This window comes from Urocitellus parryii, chromosome 7 (genome assembly GCF_045843805.1).
Source record: "Urocitellus parryii isolate mUroPar1 chromosome 7, mUroPar1.hap1, whole genome shotgun sequence".
NCBI lineage: Eukaryota > Metazoa > Chordata > Mammalia > Rodentia > Sciuridae > Urocitellus > Urocitellus parryii.
Genome location: NC_135537.1, coordinates 52,510,796 through 52,530,755, shown reverse-complemented (window position 1 = coordinate 52,530,755; position 19,960 = coordinate 52,510,796). Strand labels below are relative to the sequence as shown.

The following is a 19,960-nucleotide window of genomic DNA, read 5'->3' as shown; positions in this document are numbered from 1 at the left end:
TATCAGTCTCAGTTTGAATCCTATCAGTCTCAGTTTGAACAGCCTCCCCCAGCTTTCTGTTCCTATCCTTCTCACTCCAATCCAGCCCCACTCCACTCCTGCTTTGATCACTACTAGATTCTCGGAACTGGTCTTGCTGGGTCCGCTCTACTCCACGCATGACTATACTAATATCAGCATCCAAAAACGGCCATCCTCAAACACCATGCTTCTGCTTCTCCCATCATAACTTTTCAGTCTGAAATTCAGAGTATTTTATAAGAATCCTAGCCTATCCAGCAAAGCAAACTGTTTCCCAATCCCTAAAATGTCAGCCACGCCAAGAGATCTTGACCACTGCAGTGGTTTTAAAATATGTACATGGAAAAATAGATTAGAGGATGAAAGAGAATGATTAGCAGGAAGTCACTAGGACAAATCCAGGTATGAAGAACAAGATATCAAAGGCTGAAGGAAAGCCCCAGTGGCAGAGACAGAAAAGAGGGCAGATTTCAGCGATTCTTAAGAGGGAAGGTGGACAGAAGCTATGGGTTGATTAGATCTGGGAGGAGGGCTAAAATGAAGAAAAAGGAGTCTATTATGTCTCTCAACTTTCTAGTCTAAGTGGCTGGGTACTAATTCAATTAACCAAACCAAAAATGTGGTTTTGAAGACTAACTAAAGTTAGCAAGGCTCTCTTGCATGAGAGGGAAATAACTACTTAAGAGAACTGATTTCCAGTAGCCTGAAAAAGAGCTTTTGCCTCCACTGGATTGCAACTGAGAGAAAGAAAGAGAAACAGTACAGCCCAAGCTAGCACTGGGTCTGACAAACTTTATAAATGTTTTCTGAACTAGTCCAAAGTTACCAGCAGTTTATTCAGTGTATGAATAAGTAAGGAGACAAAGTTTTAGATTTTGAAATCACAGTAGCGAAGAAAACAATAAAAGTATCTTGTAAGCATATAGGTAATCTAAGCTAGAGTAATGTCTAATAACAGTAATATTACTGATAAAAATACTTAACATTGAAAATGGAGCAAAAAGGGAAGTTGTTTCCATTTTTTAAAATCTTGCTCTATCATATATTTGTTTTTATAGTTATTACATTCTTAGATTTAAAAAGTTTTATTGATACAAAGATAGAATATGTACATGGATTTTGGTACATGTCTCCTTCTAAAAGGCACAGACTGATTCCCTTCCCCTTGAGTGTCGATTCATTTCTAACAAACAGAATATGGCACAAGTGACAATGTATGACACCATCATGAAAAGTATTATATTTTCTCCTTGCTCTCTCCTTAGATCATTCATGAGGACACTTATTCAACCCAATGGAGATGTCAATATGAGAAGGAACTAAGGCTTCCTGACAACAACCAGCATGCTATAGTTTCGATCTTAAATGTCCCTCAAAGGCCATATGTTAAAGGCTTAGTCCCCAGCCTATTACACTATTGGGAGGTGTTGGAGCCTTCAGTAGTGGGGCCTAGTGGAAGGAAGTAATTTCATTGGGGTGAGCACCTGAAGGGGATACTGGCCCCTGGCCTCTTCCTGTTTCTCTCTTTCTTCTCAGCTAACACGAGGGGAGCATCTTTGCTCTATCATACACTCATCACCATGATGTTCTGGCTCACCACAGGCCCAAAAGCAACAGAGGCAACTAATTATGAACTGAGCCTCTGAAACCATGACTCAAAATAAACCTTTCCTCCTTAGAAGCTGATTTTACCTTAGATATATATATGTTTTTTATCACAGTCACAGAAAACTAATACATAGCACTAACTTGCCAGGCATATGATTGAGCTAACTTGAAAGAAAATTCTCCAGCCCCAGTTAAACCTTCAGATGACTGATGCCCTTGACAGAACTTTATGAAATACCTTGAGTCAGAACCATCCAGCAATTCCTGGACCACAGCAATTGTGTGAGTCAATAAATGCTTACTGTTTTAAGACACTAAGTTTTGAAATACTTTGTGATATAAACATAAAAAACTAATTCAGTCACACTGAGTCCATTCTCAATTCTATGCCATTGCTCACACCATTTCCCCTGAGATTTTCCTTCATCACTCATCTCCCGTAACCTCCCCCATCTTTCAGAATCTAATTAAAGTTCTATGTTTTGGAGAGATACTTTATTTATGAAATCATCTCAACATTTTCTCTAGCATTTCCTTTGAACACTTCTGTTTAGCCACATCGTTCACTGACACATTTGTTCATATGTTCCTCTATATTACAGTGCTATATATATCTTTTCTCTTAAAGATGTCTTAACAGTTTTTTTAAATTGCATTCAGCACTTTGTAATTAAGGTACTCAATAATTTGCTGAGAAAAATCAGCAAATTATACACACATGCACTGTGGAAGTGTTTTTGAATAGTATAAAGTAGTGGTTAACAAAAATGGACGTATGCTACACTGCCTCGGATGCTTACTTACTGCCATTTCTAGATAAATTACTTAAAATCTCTGTAAGCCTTAGTTCTTCAGTGTTTTTCCCCCCTTAATGAGGATCCCAAGTGTCTACATAAGAGTGTTAAAAGGTTATAGAAATCAATGTATGCAAATCTTTGAACAAAGCACCCAACATGGAGAAAGTGCTCAGCAAATGTTAGTTATGATTTGTATAATTAATCATAAATTACAAAGTATATGCTGAAATTATGGGTTCCTAAGAGTCAATAGATGTTATCAAGTGGCAACCTAAATTAATACAAAATTCTACAAACTAAAATAGAACTCAAACCTTCTATTAAGATAACTTTTAATTGTTCAAAAATCCACTCCTAAGTCAATAGGAGCCTGAACCAATTGTAGGAATACAGACTTGACTTTTTCTCTCTATCCCATTAAGATACTAACTTCAAAGCTTTTGTAGGAACACCTAATTGTTTGCATTCCTAATAAGCAGTTACTGAAGTAGTTTCCTGATTCACTTTTGACCTTTACAGTCCTGAGAAGGCATATAAGGCAAACTACTAGACATATAAATTTAGTCAGTCTTTGGACTGATAGAACCATACATGTGACTGCTACATAAAGTAAGTCAATTTTGTATGCCAATCAAAATAGAATCAGAACAACCAAACCATCAGAACAAAATCCAACAGAACTTTGCATGACATATATGAAAACAAGAAAAAAAAAAACTCTAATGCTATTTGGTCTGAATCACATGTGTTTCATGAACCCAGAACATTCCTAAAATCATATTTTAATATGATTATTTTTAATATATAATTTATATATTTTAATATATAATTCATATTTGAACATATTCTTAAGGTTTGTTATTATAAGTTAAATATAACAGGCTTTCTTTTCCTTAAAAAAAATCAAAGTTCTGTTAAAGAAAAGCTCATAGGATGGTTTTAAATCACCAATCTATTCAAAGCTATGCATACTTTATAATTGTGTTCCATGTCCTCTGGAATAAAAAGATCCACCTTATTCAAATTATTTTCTTTTTCCTCCAATACACCTTGCAAACTTTAGTTTTTGAAACATTCAATATACATTCCACTTTCTATTTGACCCTACATATCATAGAACCTGAAATAGAAACAAAGACTGGGAAATTAGCTTGTTTATTCCACCTTAGTGTCAAACAAAAGCACAAATAATATTCAGTGCACGTGCTAGTTACCTTAGAGCTGCCAATCATGCTTGTTTTGAAACTCTTCGATTTTCAGAGGTGTCAATCATGAATACTGTGATACAGATGCCCATGTAGAGACAATGCTTTAAAAGACACAACCCTCATTTCCACAATAATAAACAAGTGGACTTTACTTATAACTGGACCTGAGGATTTCACAGAAAATGTCAACAACTCTTGAAGAATCAAACCTAAAATATAACCATAAAATGAAAAGATTTTTGGCTCTTGATAAAATATAAGATATATGAATTAGCCACAGGGATTTTACAATTTCAGTAAAAAGAGAAATGTTCCTTGTCCAATAACTAAACAGAAGTATTATGACCACAAATGGAAATCATGTAAATCTGGGCAAGTGGGTAAAAATATCAATACAATACATACGCCTTCTCCACCTCCCCAATATAACCTAACTCACTACCTAACTAGTCACTTATATCTGAAATAAACTATTCAAAATGTTTACCCATCTCATAATCCATTACTATTCAGTCAACAAGACCTATCACTTCCATATCCTAAATTGCTGTCTCCTTTCCCCATGAGCAGACTTAATTCACATCCACATCATTTTGTTCCAATAGCTTCCTTACTAAACTAACTCTGCATCATTCTTCAACATAGACTCCATGCCTCTGCCAGAATGATCTCACTGAAATGCAAATATAATCCTGTTACTTGTTGCTATTTTAATGGCTATTCCCCAACTTCAGAATACAGCCCCACTTTCTTAGGATGGCATACAAATTCCTGAAAATCTGGATCTATCTGCCTCCCCACTCTTCTACCACTCCTCCTTAACTTAAGCCAATTACCTGCCTAGCTTCCCTGCTTACTGGTAGTGTTTACCAAGTGCTGCTCCCTCACCTGGAATCACTCACTGCCTGCCCTTAGTGGCTCCTCTCTATCTTTTACAACTCAGTTCAACTATTAGTTTCACTGAGAAAGCTTCTCTGACACAAGCATTTGAACTATTGATTTCCCTCTTCTCCATTCCTATAGAATCAGTAAAAAGAACTGAATGGTATACCTATCAGTTTAGTCTCTATGCCCAGATTTAATCAATTCTCAGAAAGCAGAGATTGTCTTTAATCCACACAGCATAAGCACTAAATACAGAGGCAGCTTATCAGAGCTGCACATTAAAAACTTGCTAGTTCAATGAAAAACTGTTCCATGCCTGATTTAAAAATAAAATTAATAAAAGTAATTTCTTAAGACTCATAAAAGGTTTTACAGGCATTTTCCAAAGCAATCAAACTAATCAGTGCTATAAAGTGATTCTTTGGGCTTAACAAGATTGCTCATTACTGCCAGGCAAGGTGGTGCACTCCTGTAATCCCAGCAACTTGGGGGGCTGAAAGCAGGAGGATCGTGAGTTCAAAGCCAGCCTCAGCACTTAGCAACCCTGTCTCTAAATAAAATATTTTTAAAAAGGACTAAGGATGTGGCTCAGCAGTTATGTACCCCTAGGTTCAATCCTCAGTACCACCCTTAGACCCCACCCACTCATACTCCCCACCCCACCCCACCCCTACCCCTGCTCCAAAAATGCTCATTACTTATAAATTCACTATAAGAAATGATGGTGGTTAATACCCCAAACAACTCTGCCTCTAAAAACAATTAAAAGGCTATGTAAATTATTAAAATGTTTTCTAAAGGGACATCAGATGGATAATCAATACCATAAATATTCAAAGGCCAAAAATAAAGTGGAAACAGGAATTCAGAAAAATGAGCAACATACTAAAGCCAGGTTTTGTTCCAAGGCAAAAGGTGGTGAATTTGAGCTTCATTAGTCATGGCCTCTTTGAAGATTGGGGAGAGGAGATAAAATAGGGCCCTGGAAGGCAGAGAATCCCACAGAGGACCCCATCATAAGAGGTTGGCTATCCAACAGGTGTGGCCACAGGAAATGGGTGAATGTGAAATAAAACTGCCTGTCTCCCACCCTAAATAAAATAAGGAAACATCAGCTGTGGAGTTTCAGAGCTGAATAGGGAGGGAAAAATTCCCCCCTAGAAGTTCTTAACTACAACTCAGCCTTCATAAACTCTTACAGCCCAAATCTATATTATCTGAATGGTCTAAAAACCTTCAACAAATAATTTAATGCAAAGTAGTATTAGGATGGCAGTTTCTAGAAGCCCCTGAAAAAAAACATGGGAAGACTTGAGTTCATAGTTAAAAACTATAAAACATACAGAAAAATAACCACTCAAGATATTAGATGTCAAAATTATTAAAGACAGATAAATGTAAAATATAAGCTAACTTTATTGTACTTTATGAAATAAAAGAGATACAAAATAAAAAAAAAAAAAAAAAAAAAGAAATGGCACCACCTCAAATAGAATTTGGGACTCAATAATCCCATCTTATTTTTCCTATTGTTCCTATTGGAGGTGCAAAAGCTTCAACCATGATAAATGTTCATGTCCAAAACACTTAACACCTTGACTAGTTCAACAAACACTGTGCTGATATGTGACAATCCCTAGGAAGGGCATCAGTGAACAGGCAGTCAACACAAGCAAAACTCTGAACCAGTGACACTTTACTTATCAGTAAGTTAGTTATCTGATGACAATATCAAGTATACACAGAACCCAATGAGAATTAAACAGGAGTTTAGGAGCTGTCAAAATACATGTTGAAGCCCATGCACTAAAGTGAAAGCACTTCACTTATAGAGGTGGCTGTTAGGTCCTCACTAACATACTAACTTCTCTTATTTTAAGCACAATAAACATGGTGACCAACTTATCAGCATCCAGAAACAAGAAAATTAAGAGGTCTGAGAAAGTTATAACAGGCAGAAATGGGCATAGTAGCAGAAAAGGAAAGTTGAAACAAAACTATAGAACTGGGAGGTTATGTGTTATTAAGTAATAATTCTATATAGTATTTGATGATATAATACAAAAATTGGTATTTATAATTATGATCTTGGCTCATCAACCAACCAAAAAAGGCTAAATTACTTTAGGTATAACAAAGTTCCAAGAAAGTAGATGATACATTTTATTTTATAAAATATTTTTTAGTTTCAATTAACCTGTATTTAATTTATTTATATGCAGTGCTAAGAATCAAAGTTAGTACCTCACACATACTAGGCAAGCGCTCTACCACTGAGCCACAACCTCAGCCCAAGATGATTCATTTTAAAAAGCTCCAATAAGGAATTAAAAATCAAGCATGAAATGACCAACTTTCTATTATTTGCAGAATAAACCTTTATAAAATATATCCTTCCCAAATAATATGAAGCAATTCTGACTTAAAGTGACTAATCAATGTCAAACATTAACCAGTTACTATGATAACAGGTCTCACTATAATTATAAGATAGATCCATTCCAAAACAAAACCATGCCTATTAGTCATTATCTTATTGGCCATAACACTATATAAATATATTATTCCACTGTCTTAGTTGGTTCAGGCTGCTATAACTAAATATCAGAAATTATAAACAACATAAATTTATTTCTCAGAGTTCTAGAAGCTATGAAGTCCAAGAACAAGGTGCCAGGAGATTCAATGTCTGATGAAGGGTGGTACTGGTCACAGGTGCCACCTTCTCACTGTGTCCTCACATGGCAGAAGGACCAAGGCAGCTTTCCTAAGGACACCAATCCCATTCATGAAGGCAGATCACTCATGATCTAACCGCATCCCATTAGCCCATCTCTTAAAAACATCACACTGATGATTATATTTCAACATATGAATCCTGGGGGGACACAAACATTCAGAACACAGCAGTCATGAATACCATAACCCAGAATCTCAAAATGGACTACTCATCATTCCTTAATAGCCCTGCATGGGGCTCCCTATCTCACTATCACCTTAACTTCAGGATCCCTGGTCTGAAACTGCTTCATAAGTGAGACTATTTTAGGAGGTTTTTAAGACACTTGAATGAATATATGTTGGATGACTTGGAAAATAGCACAGTAAGGTGAAAAAACATCGATGGGCTTCAGATCTATACAGCAGTAGGTTTAGATCTCTGCTTTGTTAATTTCTAGTTGTGTGACTGCAACACATTACTTATGTTCAGAGACTCATTTTCTTCATTTGGAGAATGAAAATAATGTGGTCTACTTACTATGTTTCTTATAAGTTATAAATGAAACAATATATATAAAATGTCAATGTAGGTTTTCAAAAAACTAACTGGTATGATTATAAAATGAAATAGAATAGAATATGGAAAGACAGCAATCTTAATTCACACTAAGACAAATTTTGTAAAATTGTGTGTTATATTAATATGACAGAAGAAAAAATATCTAAAGGGAAGGCAGATGACATGATAAGAAAAGTGCTTTGTTTAAATCACAGTAGAAGCCCTCTGACTTAGATTGGTTCATGGAAGTAGGTCAAAGTAAAGATTCACAGAAAAGGGCACACATATACTATAAAGACATTAACTTACAGCAAATCAGCATGGATATTCTGAAATGAGGCCAATACCTTTTCTCTGAGTTGGGGTCCACACACACTGGAGCTCAGCACCTACTTCCTTACATAAGAAGGCCCACACTACAAGACCTAGGCCTGCCAGGGCCAGTCACATGAAAGCAGAACAAGAGCACAAAGACATCTGGAAAGCAATACCTTCCACATGTTCATAATATTCTTTTCAGTCGTGTGTGTGTAGTGTGTGTGAGTGTGTGCGCGCGCTAGGGACGGAACCCAGCGCATTCTGGGCAAGCACTCTACCAAATCCCCCAGCCCTGATTTTTTTTTTCAATATTCATAGTTTTCTTTTCATCCTTCAATAGCAATTGCTTAACAAAACAAAACACCTCTACTTAATGAAGTCTTTCCAAAACATTAAATTTAGCTCTTGATTTGGAAGAAAAACATAATTGGTAAAACTTTTGAGGTCAGAACTAATAAGTATGAGGGCCCACTCATGCCCCCAAATCTCTGAAATTACTTATAATATTTCTATTTTGCAATTCTAGATCACTATTGTTCAAACTTAAATACTATAGCTTAGACTCTGAATGTTATTTAAAATGTAATATTGTTCTAGAATCATTTTTTTCCTTTAAAAGTACTTTTCAAACTTTAAATTTTTTTGCAGTAGAAAAAAAAACACTATTACCCACACATTTTAAACAGAAATGTCCCGCCAAATAAATAAAACACATAAATGTAAAGCTGCTCTGAAAGTAGTTAACCTAATTCTCTCTTTACTTCCCAACCTCTGCACAATCTTTGAAATCTTTCTGCAAATTCTAGGGCTGTTTGGCGAAAAGGTTGAAAACAGTTCCTCAAAACTAGCATTACAACAAAAATTATACAGCTTAAATATTTAAATATTAAATATTAAAACAAAAATATACAGCTTATTAAAAGACTATTACTTAGCTAATTAGATTATTCAGGTAACCAAAATGCTTCCAATCCTTATCAACTACTAATCTGAAATGCCATCAAATTTATTTATTTAAATAATGAAAAAATTAAAACATCTGGCTAAACTGGATATTTTATTGAATCTTAGTTATTTTAACTATACAATCTTGATTACTTTAAATTATCCTAAGTAGAATGTATTCAATACACAAAAGTCTGAATGAAGTGAAAAAATGATTCTCTAAAGGGATAATTAAAAAGTGGTCAGTCTGATAAATGATAAATAAGTTATAGAAATTTCTGAATCTCATTTATAGTGATTTTAAATGTATCACAATAAGAAGGTCTGTTATCACTGGGATGAAGCCTCCCAGAATCTGAGCCATTAGACATTATGGAGGGAGAATGCCAAGAGATGTCCAGCCCAACAAGCTGGTCTATCTAGTCACATTATCTAATCTTGTAGGGGTAAAAAATGGGAACACAGAAACAATCAAGCCAAATCTCCTTATTTCCCCTTTCAGTGCTATCATCTTTCCCACCAATGACAGAGACAATAAGCAAACATTTGAATAAAGTAGGTTCCTACTCACAACTTTTGTTTTAGACACAAGTAGAAATAAAAAGTAAATAAAACTATATGCTGGCCTAGAAATAAAAAGTAAATAAAACTATATGCTGGCCTGACAATATTTTCTAAGTGTAAGTGACAGAGATCTGTAAGAAACCTAGACAAGGGTTTTTAGAAAGAACCTAAATATTTCTACATATATAAGAGATTTAGTAAACACTCTGTGAAAAGAATAAACCTTCATTTCATGATAAGTAAAAACTGAATAACAAGGAACTTGCTAACTTAGGAAGTCCTTCTCCCAAATGCAATGTGTGTAGGTTCAAATTGAATACTGGCAGAAGGAAACTATCCCTTTGCACATACTATTAGAAACAACATTTCTGATCCACATGATAGAGAGGAATAGAGCTTAAGCTTTAACTCCTGTTTGTCATTTCTCTCTCTCACCCTCCCCCCTTTAAGGTACTTTGATGGCATTTCACACTTATAGCAACAGAAGTAGAGGTCAAAGACCTTTCTGACTATTGTTATTTTCTATTCATCAGCACCTTGCCACCATATTTTCCCCATTTTCACTTTTATAATTACCAATATTTTAAATTGATTTATATACTTGTTTCCTATCTGTTCCTCCTTCTCCCATTAGAATATTCATTTCATGAAGGTAGGAAATTAGTCTGTTTTGTTTACCAACCCTTAAAATTATGCCTGGCAAATTGATATGTTTTAGTCACATTTGAATGAGTGAATGAAGGAATGAATGAGCATACAAATGAACAAATTTATTTCTAGACCACTCTGACTCCTCCTTTTTCAAGATTCTCATTCATGAATGTATTGATTTTGCAAGTACTCTGGAAATTTAAGTGGGTATTTCTGGATGGTGACTGGATACTGGACATGTAGTTTCATGGAAGCAGGAGCTGAGAGAGAACTATAGAATACAGAAATGCAGGCATTTAACTCTTCTACAACATCAAAAGACTATAATACAGTCACTGCTCCAAAGACTAGAGAACTTATTTGCAAAATTATTAGGATTATGACCAGCGTGGTAACATACTCCTTTAATCCCAGAGATTCGAGAAGCTGAGGCAGGAGGAATCCAAGTTTGAGACCAGCCTCAACTACTTGGAGAGACCCTGTCTTCCAAAAAAAGAATGAGAAAAAAAGCCTGGGGATGTAATTGAGTGGTAGACTGTTCCTGAGCTCAACCCACAACACCAGCCTGCCCGCCCCCAGAAAAAAAGGAAAAAAAATTACCATGAGTCATTCCCCAAAAAGAGTTTTATTAAACAGATCGCTTCATTGGGGGGAGGGGAAACAGATTTTAAAAAGAGGATTTCTTTTTTTTTAAATATTTTTTTTTAGTTGTTGATGGACCTTTATTTTTTATTTGCTAATTTATACGTGGTGCTGGGTATCGAATGCAGTGCCTCACACGTAGGAGGCAAGCGCCCTACTGCTGAGCCACAACTCCAGCCCCTAAAAATGGGATTTTAAACATATAGTAACTTCCATATGTGCATATATAGTATGGATATGGTTTTCAATAAAAATTTAAGATTTAATAAATGTTGCAAGGCTCCCGTATTTAACCACTTAAAGCTATACTATACATAAAGTAAATTTAAATCATACTATAGCCCTAAATACAGAAAGAACTGATAATAAATACTGATATTTAAAATGTTGTGATTTAGCAAATAAGACATAAAAATCAAATCCTAATTCTAGATTCCTAACGCATTCTGAAATATTACATTCAAGAATATGACATAAGGCTGGGGATATAGATCAATGGTAGAGCACTTGTCTAGCATGCACAAGATCCTGGGTTCAATCCCTGGTACTGCAAAAAAACAAAAACAAAAACAAATAAGAATATGACAGCTGGGTGCAGAGAAACACATCTGTAATACAGTGGCTCAGGAGCCTGAGGCAGGAAGATTTCGCATTCAAAGCCAGCCTCAGCAAAAATGAGGCACTAATTTACTCCAATAACTCTACATGATATATAATATTTTACTAAAATCTGAACTGATAAATATATCCAACTTATAAATTTCTTTAGGTCTTGGTACTTCTGAATGAGCTTGTATGTTATTGGATATACTAATTCAAACCATGCTCAAACCATTACCTCCCATGCCAGGAAGTGTAAGAAGGTCATTTTCTTTCCCAGGTATAAGCTGCTTTACCCACCTACCTCACTAAGAACTGGCTGGTATCTGATTAGCAGAGAAAAAGGTGTCCTGGAACTGGCTCATATTAGCCTGTGAGAGCACACTATACACATATCTTCCTAGCCCTGCATTCAGTGATATCACATTAGTAACTTGAAATTGGCCATGATAAAAATTTATACCACAGAAATTAACAAATTGGGTCTTTTTTTTTTTAACTCAAAATCTGATTGTTGGTATTGCCTCTTTCCAACGGGCACCAAGCGATAGGCATCTGCCGGGACAACTGGCACAAGTGCTGAAAGACTGGGGGCAAGAGAAGGCTCTACCACAAGAAAGAGAAGTATGAGTTGGGACACCCTGCTGCCAACACTATGATTGGACCCCACTGCGTACACACTGTCCGAGTGCAAGAAGGCAACAAGAAGTATGGGCTTTGAGGCTGGAGTGTTGTACTAGCAAAACAAGGATCATTGATGTTGTCTACAATGCATCCAGTAATGAGCTGGTCCACACCAAGACCCTGGTGAAGAACTGCAGCATGCTCATTGAGAGCACACCATACCAACAGTGGTACAAGTCCCACTACACACCGCCCCTGGGCTGCAAGAAGGGGGCCAAGCTGACTTCTGAGGAGGAAGAAATTTTAAACAAAGACTGATCAAAGAAAATTCAAAAGAAATACGATGAAAGGAAGAAAAATGCTAAAATCAACACTCTTCTGGAAGAGCAGTCAGGGCAAGCTTCTTGCCTGCATTGCATTAAGATCAGGACAGTGTAGCCGAGCAGATGGTTATGTGCTAGAAGGCAAGAAGCTGGAGTTCTATTTGAGGAAAATCAAAGCCGGGAAAGGTAAATGAGTCCTCCTCCCTTCTGTCTTAGCTCATGTAATACAGGTGTTTATTATTCTATTCCACCCTTAAAAAAATCTGATTGTTAAACATTTACTCACTTGTGAATGATCTGAGGAAATGTGTATTCTGTTAATTTTGTTGGGTCCTTTTCATACTAATGTAGAATGAGCTTATGACCCTTCACTGGGTGAGCTCCATTATCATCTACATCTTTAGATGCCTAAAATTCTCAGAAAGAAACAATTCATCCCATAATTCTCAGTTACGTTCAGAGTAGGTTCTCTTCTTATTCATTTCTACAATATATTTCATTCTTAAACTCATAAACTTCTTCATTACTGTAATTTATTCTAACATGTTACTGATTACTACATTCACCATTATTTTACATACCATTAAGGAGAAAAAAACATTATCAATAAAATTGATATACCATCAACTGTAAGATGCATTCTGATACCAGAAATATGAAAATCTAAAAAGTTTTCACATTAAAAATTGTTGAGAAATAGTCATTTCTATTTTGCTTACTGTTGTTTTCCCTTTTAGAATCTTAGTTCAACATTTCCTTTAACCTTGACATGCTACTCCTAGATCTCCCATCTTAGTGCTTTCCCCATTGTATATTTATATTTAGAAATATCTTTATCAGTACAGACTACAAATAACAACTAATTCTACTAATATAATTATAATAGGAAAAATAACAATCTGGAAAAAGAAATGGAGAATAATTTTAAAAAATGATATAGCATCAGAATTTGGTAAGGTAAGAGAAAGGAGCATCAGTGAAGAAGCAACAGGGGGAGGATTCCTTTATAAGTGGAAAGAGATTATGGAATAATAGAGGCAAAAAAAGTTTACAGGAAAAAGGGCCTCATGAGCATATACTACTACAAAGCTTGCTTTAATTTTTTGGTATGAAATGGTTTGTTACTGGGATGAACATTCATACCTTCTTCCCAAATGTTATCAGTGCTTTGATAAGATATGAATATGACTGAATATGACTAACAAATATATCTTAAGCACTTCTGACTTTTCTTCTAATAGCATTACCAAGAGAAATAAATATACTGTCTTTTTAAATCACCTACATCAAACAATAATTTTGAGGTACTTCTTTTAAGAACATTCTTAAAGCACTTGAAAATGATTTTACTTACTCTCCATCCACTTCTGGTCTTTTACATACACAATGAAACTTGCCACCAAAATCTATGTAAAGATCATTCTCCACAACATGAAAGATCCGTCCAATGACCAATTTATCCTTGGCAGGCCCCATCTGTGTCAGAGGAGAGTGTCTCAGCATGGATGCGAAGGATTCCACATTTTTCTGAGACTCCTAAATATGAAAAGAGATATTTATATACATAAGATTCAACATGAGACACAATATGGCAAGTATAATGAAGTCTTACAGGGAGATTTTTAAAAGCCAACTTGTTCTACATTTACATTTTGTAGCAATAATAGATGAATATAAGTGAATTTTTGCTTTTAAAAGCTAGTTATTCTGCTGCCCTGCAGCAGAATAAAATAGACATTATTATTGCTGTATGTACATAGGTGACTGTATGACCAATGTGATTCTGCAACCTGTACAATCAGAAAAATGAGAAATTATACCCCATTTGATTCAAATGTATGAATTGTCAAGATCATTGTACTGTCATGTGTAACTAATAAAAATAAAATAAAATAAAGATGTTGTGTCCACCGGAGGGTGGGGGGGGAAGCTAGTTATGCTCTTCAACTTGCTCTTCTTCCTTTACCTTCCTGAAGATGAACCAGTGAAAAGTAGACACCTACACTTGGCAGGTGATGGAGGGATGAGGTGAGCCAGTGTGAGTCTCAAAAGCCCCGGCAGGTAAACAACAGAGGGGAGTCTGCATACCAAGTATCCTAGAATAGGGGCCTGGGGTGTATAAGAATCTAAAGGTGAGTAGGGCATCCAAAGAGACCATTGACTATTCCTAGTACTGACATCTGATTCAAGTTTGGTGAGAAGGACTATGTATTTAGTACAAATTCAAATATATATTCAGATAAAAACACCTAAGGACCCTTTATCACAATTATCAGTCTGAACATGAGTTCTTGTACTAATTTAAATGACTTGAGTTTAATTTCTTTCTTTTTCAAAAGGTAAAATCCCACAGGAAAAATAGCTTTTTCAACTATTTTGTGCTGCTCACTTTCTAGGAGTGTTTTTTGCAGACACAATTCACTTGAGGGATGGCTGAACATATAATGTAACCTGATTACTCCTTTTTTTTTTCTTATAATTTTTTTTCCAAACACATGCTTTTATAGGAACCCATGAACACAGAGATGTATTTCTACTCATCTTTAATTTTCACAAAGAATGATGTGTGCATGCTTTGGCACAAACTAAGGGAAGTACTATGTTTCTATTTGTGAGACTTAATCACAGAAGAACATTAACAATTTGATCCGGCTACCTACATCCTGTATTTGGAGTGACTTTTTACATTTGTTATTCAAGGAAAATTACTAAGTACCATTGCATATTTACTTTTTAAACTACACAACTATAAATATGACTTAATTTTAGAGCATGTATTACTCCAAGGATTACAAACTCAAATGCCAGGCCACATAGGAGCTAGATATACAGAAGAATATGTACCCAGCCTAAAAGGTGCAGCCACTATTCAATTGCACCTGTGGCTACAATTCAAGTCCAGTTATTGCCACGTTTTAATTATCCAAGAAGCCCCAAATCCATACATTAATATAAAATTTCCAATCTTAAAATACTTATACATTGAAAAATAAAAATTTTCCACTTTACAAATCAGGCAAAACACACTCAGGTATTGAATTTGGCTCATGGACCATGAGTTTATGGCCTCTGCCTCAGGAAAAAGAAAGCCAAAACATCTAGTTGGTTCTTTGAAAAGATAAACAATAAACTCCTAGCCAAAACAAAATAAAGAGAGAATACCCAACTCAACAAAATTAGAGAAGAAAAAGGAGATATCACCAAACATTGAAACACAGAGTATCATCAAGGACTATTTTTGAAAACTCATAATAAACTGAAAAATGTAGAAGACATTAATAAATTGAGTATTCTTGACTATTTAAGAAGATTCTGAGATCTTTAGTAAATCTATTGTGAAATACCTGTTTCATCATAAACTTTATAAAACTAGGAATAATGATTTTTTAAGACAACTTTAAATTCAAGGGGAAGGTTAGGGATGTAGCTCAGTAGTAGAGCACTTGCCCAGCATATGAAGCCCTAGGTTCAATCCCCAAAACCACAAAAAATAAAATAACTTGGAAATAACTTGTTATTGCTTTCTGTTCAATTACTTTTGCTTTTACTTCATCACATTTTACAATGAAGGCAAAAGCATTTCCAGTGAGTGAAATGATTTTACTACAAGCATAATACTTGTTAGTTAACAACTAAATTTGTTTTTAAACTGTACATTCATTATTGCTCACTGATTTTTGGAAACTATCTAACAATCAGACAAAGCTCTCCTTCAAAAATCATAATGTGGAACCATCTTTGAATTCCTAGGGTACAAGCCCAGCTGTACACATTTACTTGTCAGGTGACTTCTAAAAATAATAAATGTAGCAACTCCCACAATACATGTTGACAACAGGAAGTCCTGTTTATTAGGTGTCTAAAAAAACATTGTTAGCTCCTCTCCTGTGGATGCAAACTCCAAAGTGGTAGGTATACCTAATCTACTGTTGGGTCTGTATCATAACCTACATCCAGGTTATGGAAAATGTTACCAAAAAAGTTGTCTCAGAAGTAAAGCAGGTAACCAGAGTTGATTGTTTCCTTTAAAAATTGGTATAGAGCTCAGATTTCCTGTTATTCTGCTATAGTTTTCTCACTTTGAAGTTGAACAGGAATGTTTAGATAGGAAGAGGAAAGGTACAGGGATTACAGATACAAGAAACGGTACGGCTTTTAATCACTCATTCATCAAACATACATTGAGTGGTGAGCACTTGCCTCTCTTCTGGGCCTTGTTTGTAAATATGTGCAATGGTAGGGGAACAGAGTTAAACCAGCATTACTACAGAGCATAGGATCCAAATAGTTGCTGAAAGTAATCACTACTCATACTTCAATTGTAAAGAGTCTTTTATTCCAGGCTGAGTTAAAAATCCTATAAGAAATGGGGAGTCAAAAGAGGTTTGTCACCAATGGGGTGACAGCACTTATCCTTTGTTTTAAAAAGAAAGCCTTGGCTGGTAGCAGTAGTGCAAACCTGTAATCCCAGCAGGTCAGGAGTCTGAGGCAGGAGTCTCACAAGTTCAAGGCCAGTCAGTGACTTACCAAGATCCTCAGCAACTTAGTGAGATGCTATTTCTAAACAGAATATAAAAAAGGGCTGGGGACGTGGCTCAGTGGTAGAGCCCCTGTGGGTTCAATCCCCAGAACCTTTGGCAACAGCATGAAAGGTGGATTTGAGGGAGGAAAAGAAAAATTGGAAAGAGGGTCAATGTTGAGAAGCTTCTCGATCCTTCAATTAGCTAGGATAGAGATGATAAAGGGCCTTTATTGAACCCAGCTGTGGCCACAGGAAAACAAAAGAATGGAAACAGAGATATTTTCCAAATAGTAAAACAAGGACTTGATATTCAATTGAGGAGTATTAAGAAATGGGGTGGGGTGCAGCAGAGTAAGAGAGTAAGTTTACTTGTTATATATTAGGGTTTTTACATAAACCTATATAAGATTTTAGGGAACACGGACTATCTGGTAGATAGTTTAAGAAAACACGATAGGGTTGGGAATGTAGCTCAGTGAAAGAGTCCTTGCCTAGCATTCACTAAACCCTGGGTTCAATCCTCAGCATTGAAAAAAAAAAAAAAAAACAACCCATCAGTGTACATATTTCTACAGATATTTATGTATGTTTAGTGATATTATATAGATATTAATCCCTCTAAGGAAATATGCCGTATGCTAACTGCAATAATTTATGTATAGAACTATTTTCTTCTTTATATTATTGATTACAGAAAATCTAGACTACAAAAGAATATGTATTACTTTATTACGTTAAGTGTACATACATATTATAACTATCATGCATATGAAGGCACATACTATACGGGTTGTAATCAGAGATTATTAGCACTAAAAGAAACATGAGACACTGCCCAATCCAACTAATGAATACAAAGACCATACCTGTTATTCAACAAAATTGTCACAAGATACAGAAAGTAGACAGAGACATCATACAAAAACTTAAAATGAAGGATATAGTATGGCAGAATAACAGAAATTCTAGGAAATTCAAATCCTGTTAGACTAAAGTAGTCGATAAATATATTTTTTAAAAAAATAATCTTGAGGGGATGTGGCACAGCACTTGCCTAGCATGTGGCCAATCTATCATCTATCCTGAAGAATTTCACGAAGATGTGGGGTTAGTGACACCAGGAATAATAGAAGGCTACGATGAGAAGACCAGATGAAAACAAGAGAAATAATTTCATTAAAAACAGAGGTAGTACAGCCAATCTCTGTTAAGCACAAAATATCTCAAGTGCACAGTACCTGGTAAGCAGGCATTTATTGCTCTAGCAAAAATAAATATCTTCCCTCTTCTCTAAAAAAATTTTTGAACAAATTGTCCAAAGGAGAACTAAGTTTGGGATATTCTATTATGCAATAATAGATAACATTAATAAACAATAAAGAATTAAAACGACAGCTGTGCAGTTGTTAGTGAGGACTAGCACTGGAGGCTCCTGAAGGCAGGCTCTGAAGTCCAGCCACATGCTTCACATCTGGGCTCTACCACTGAGCAGCCCTGTGGATGAAGCAATGCACTGTGCTTCTGTGCTGCTCCACAAGGTATCGCCTTATACACTGTGACTAATAATTACAGTACACAGAGTTTAGTGTTGCTGTGAGGATGAAATAGATGCATGGCCACATGTAAGCCACTTGAATGATGTCTAAAGGAAGCAGCCCCCCAAATTTAGCTTTTTAAAAAATTAGTCAAATCTTTCTAGAATTAGCCACCATAAAATTTCATTGATTAACCTAATATTTTTCAAAGGGGATAATTTTTGCCCCACGGGAGACATCTGGCAATGTTTGGAAATATGTTTGATTGTTATGACTGGAGATGCTACTGCAGAGAGGCCAGGGTGCCACTAAAAATCCAACAGTGCACACAACAGCTTCCCACAACAAAGAATTATCTGATCCAGCTGTCACTAATATCAAGGTTAAAATTCCTGGACTAAGAGAACCAGCAGCAAACAGCAGAACAATTTAAGTTACATTAAGGGAGTTCTAGGGTGGCAGGCAAGGCAAAAAAGATTAAGGAGTGAGATTCCAGGACATCCGAATGGCTGTCAAGTGACTCTAGACAGTATGAAGTAAGATAGGACCAGATAAAAGTTGATAGACTGGTGGTGAAAGGTGAGATTAAGGGACTAGTGAACATGATAATGGTAAAACTGTGATCCAAGAAAGAGCTCAGACGTTTGAGAACTTGAACATAAGATAGTTCTAAGTGATAATAATATGCAAATTACCACATATCTACAAGTGAAGGAAAGTGGAAATAAAGGTCTTAAAATATGATACTAAAAAATTGTGTGGTGACTTCTGGTTTCTGGTGCTGAATGTAAGAAACTAGAAGTTGTCACTTCATCCTAACAGGTAAAAAGATGTACAAACTGAAGAAAATAACAATGTCTTTAAATACATGGAAAAGGTGGGAGTCACAGGGCAAACTGTTACTCCTCAAATAGCAAAATATAGAGAACTGAACTGTTGGTCAAAGCCCCAAATCTCTGTAGGAACCAGTGCCAATGTGGGAAAATGTGAACTAAACTGATGAATTGGTAGAGGCTCAGAGTGGACAAGTCGGGGAGATAAAAACTGAGGGACTCAGTCACTGGGTGCTCCCACACTTTTGTGAATTTAATTTCCAGGAGCTTAACTTGGTTCTCACATTAAAGATATAAGAAAAATCCCTTTGTGCTTCAGGCAAGGGGAGAGGATAGAAGGAAAATAATTTTGAATACACCAGAGCTTTCTGTTCTGTTCAACAAGGTATATCCTCAGGAGAAACTAACCAGAATCTGACTTGCTGGGGTTTTATCAGAGCCTAACCTGGAGGAAGGGAAATACCCAGCTCCAGCAGGCTTTAAGCACCTGTCCCATGGAAGCAGGGGTGCGCCCAAAAAGCACATGTGAAGTTTACAGCCCAAAGGCACAGGCTTATTAAAAGATTGAGACCTATTCATACGGCTGTAGAACATTTCCTCTTAT

At 35.8% G+C, this 19,960-nt stretch overlaps 1 protein-coding gene and 1 pseudogene across 1 annotated transcript in view; one reads left to right on the top strand and one right to left on the bottom strand.

The window, feature by feature from the left end:
• Mrps28 (mitochondrial ribosomal protein S28) overlaps window positions 1-19,960 on the bottom strand; it is a 102,707-nt gene that overhangs the window by 64,806 nt on the left and 17,941 nt on the right. Inside the window, exon 2 of the mRNA XM_026382742.1 lies at window positions 13,821-14,002. Coding sequence (XP_026238527.1) covers window positions 13,821-14,002 — 182 coding nt within the window. The remainder of the gene's footprint in view (window positions 1-13,820; window positions 14,003-19,960) is intronic.
• LOC113179675 (small ribosomal subunit protein eS8-like) lies at window positions 11,742-12,660 on the top strand (annotated as a pseudogene).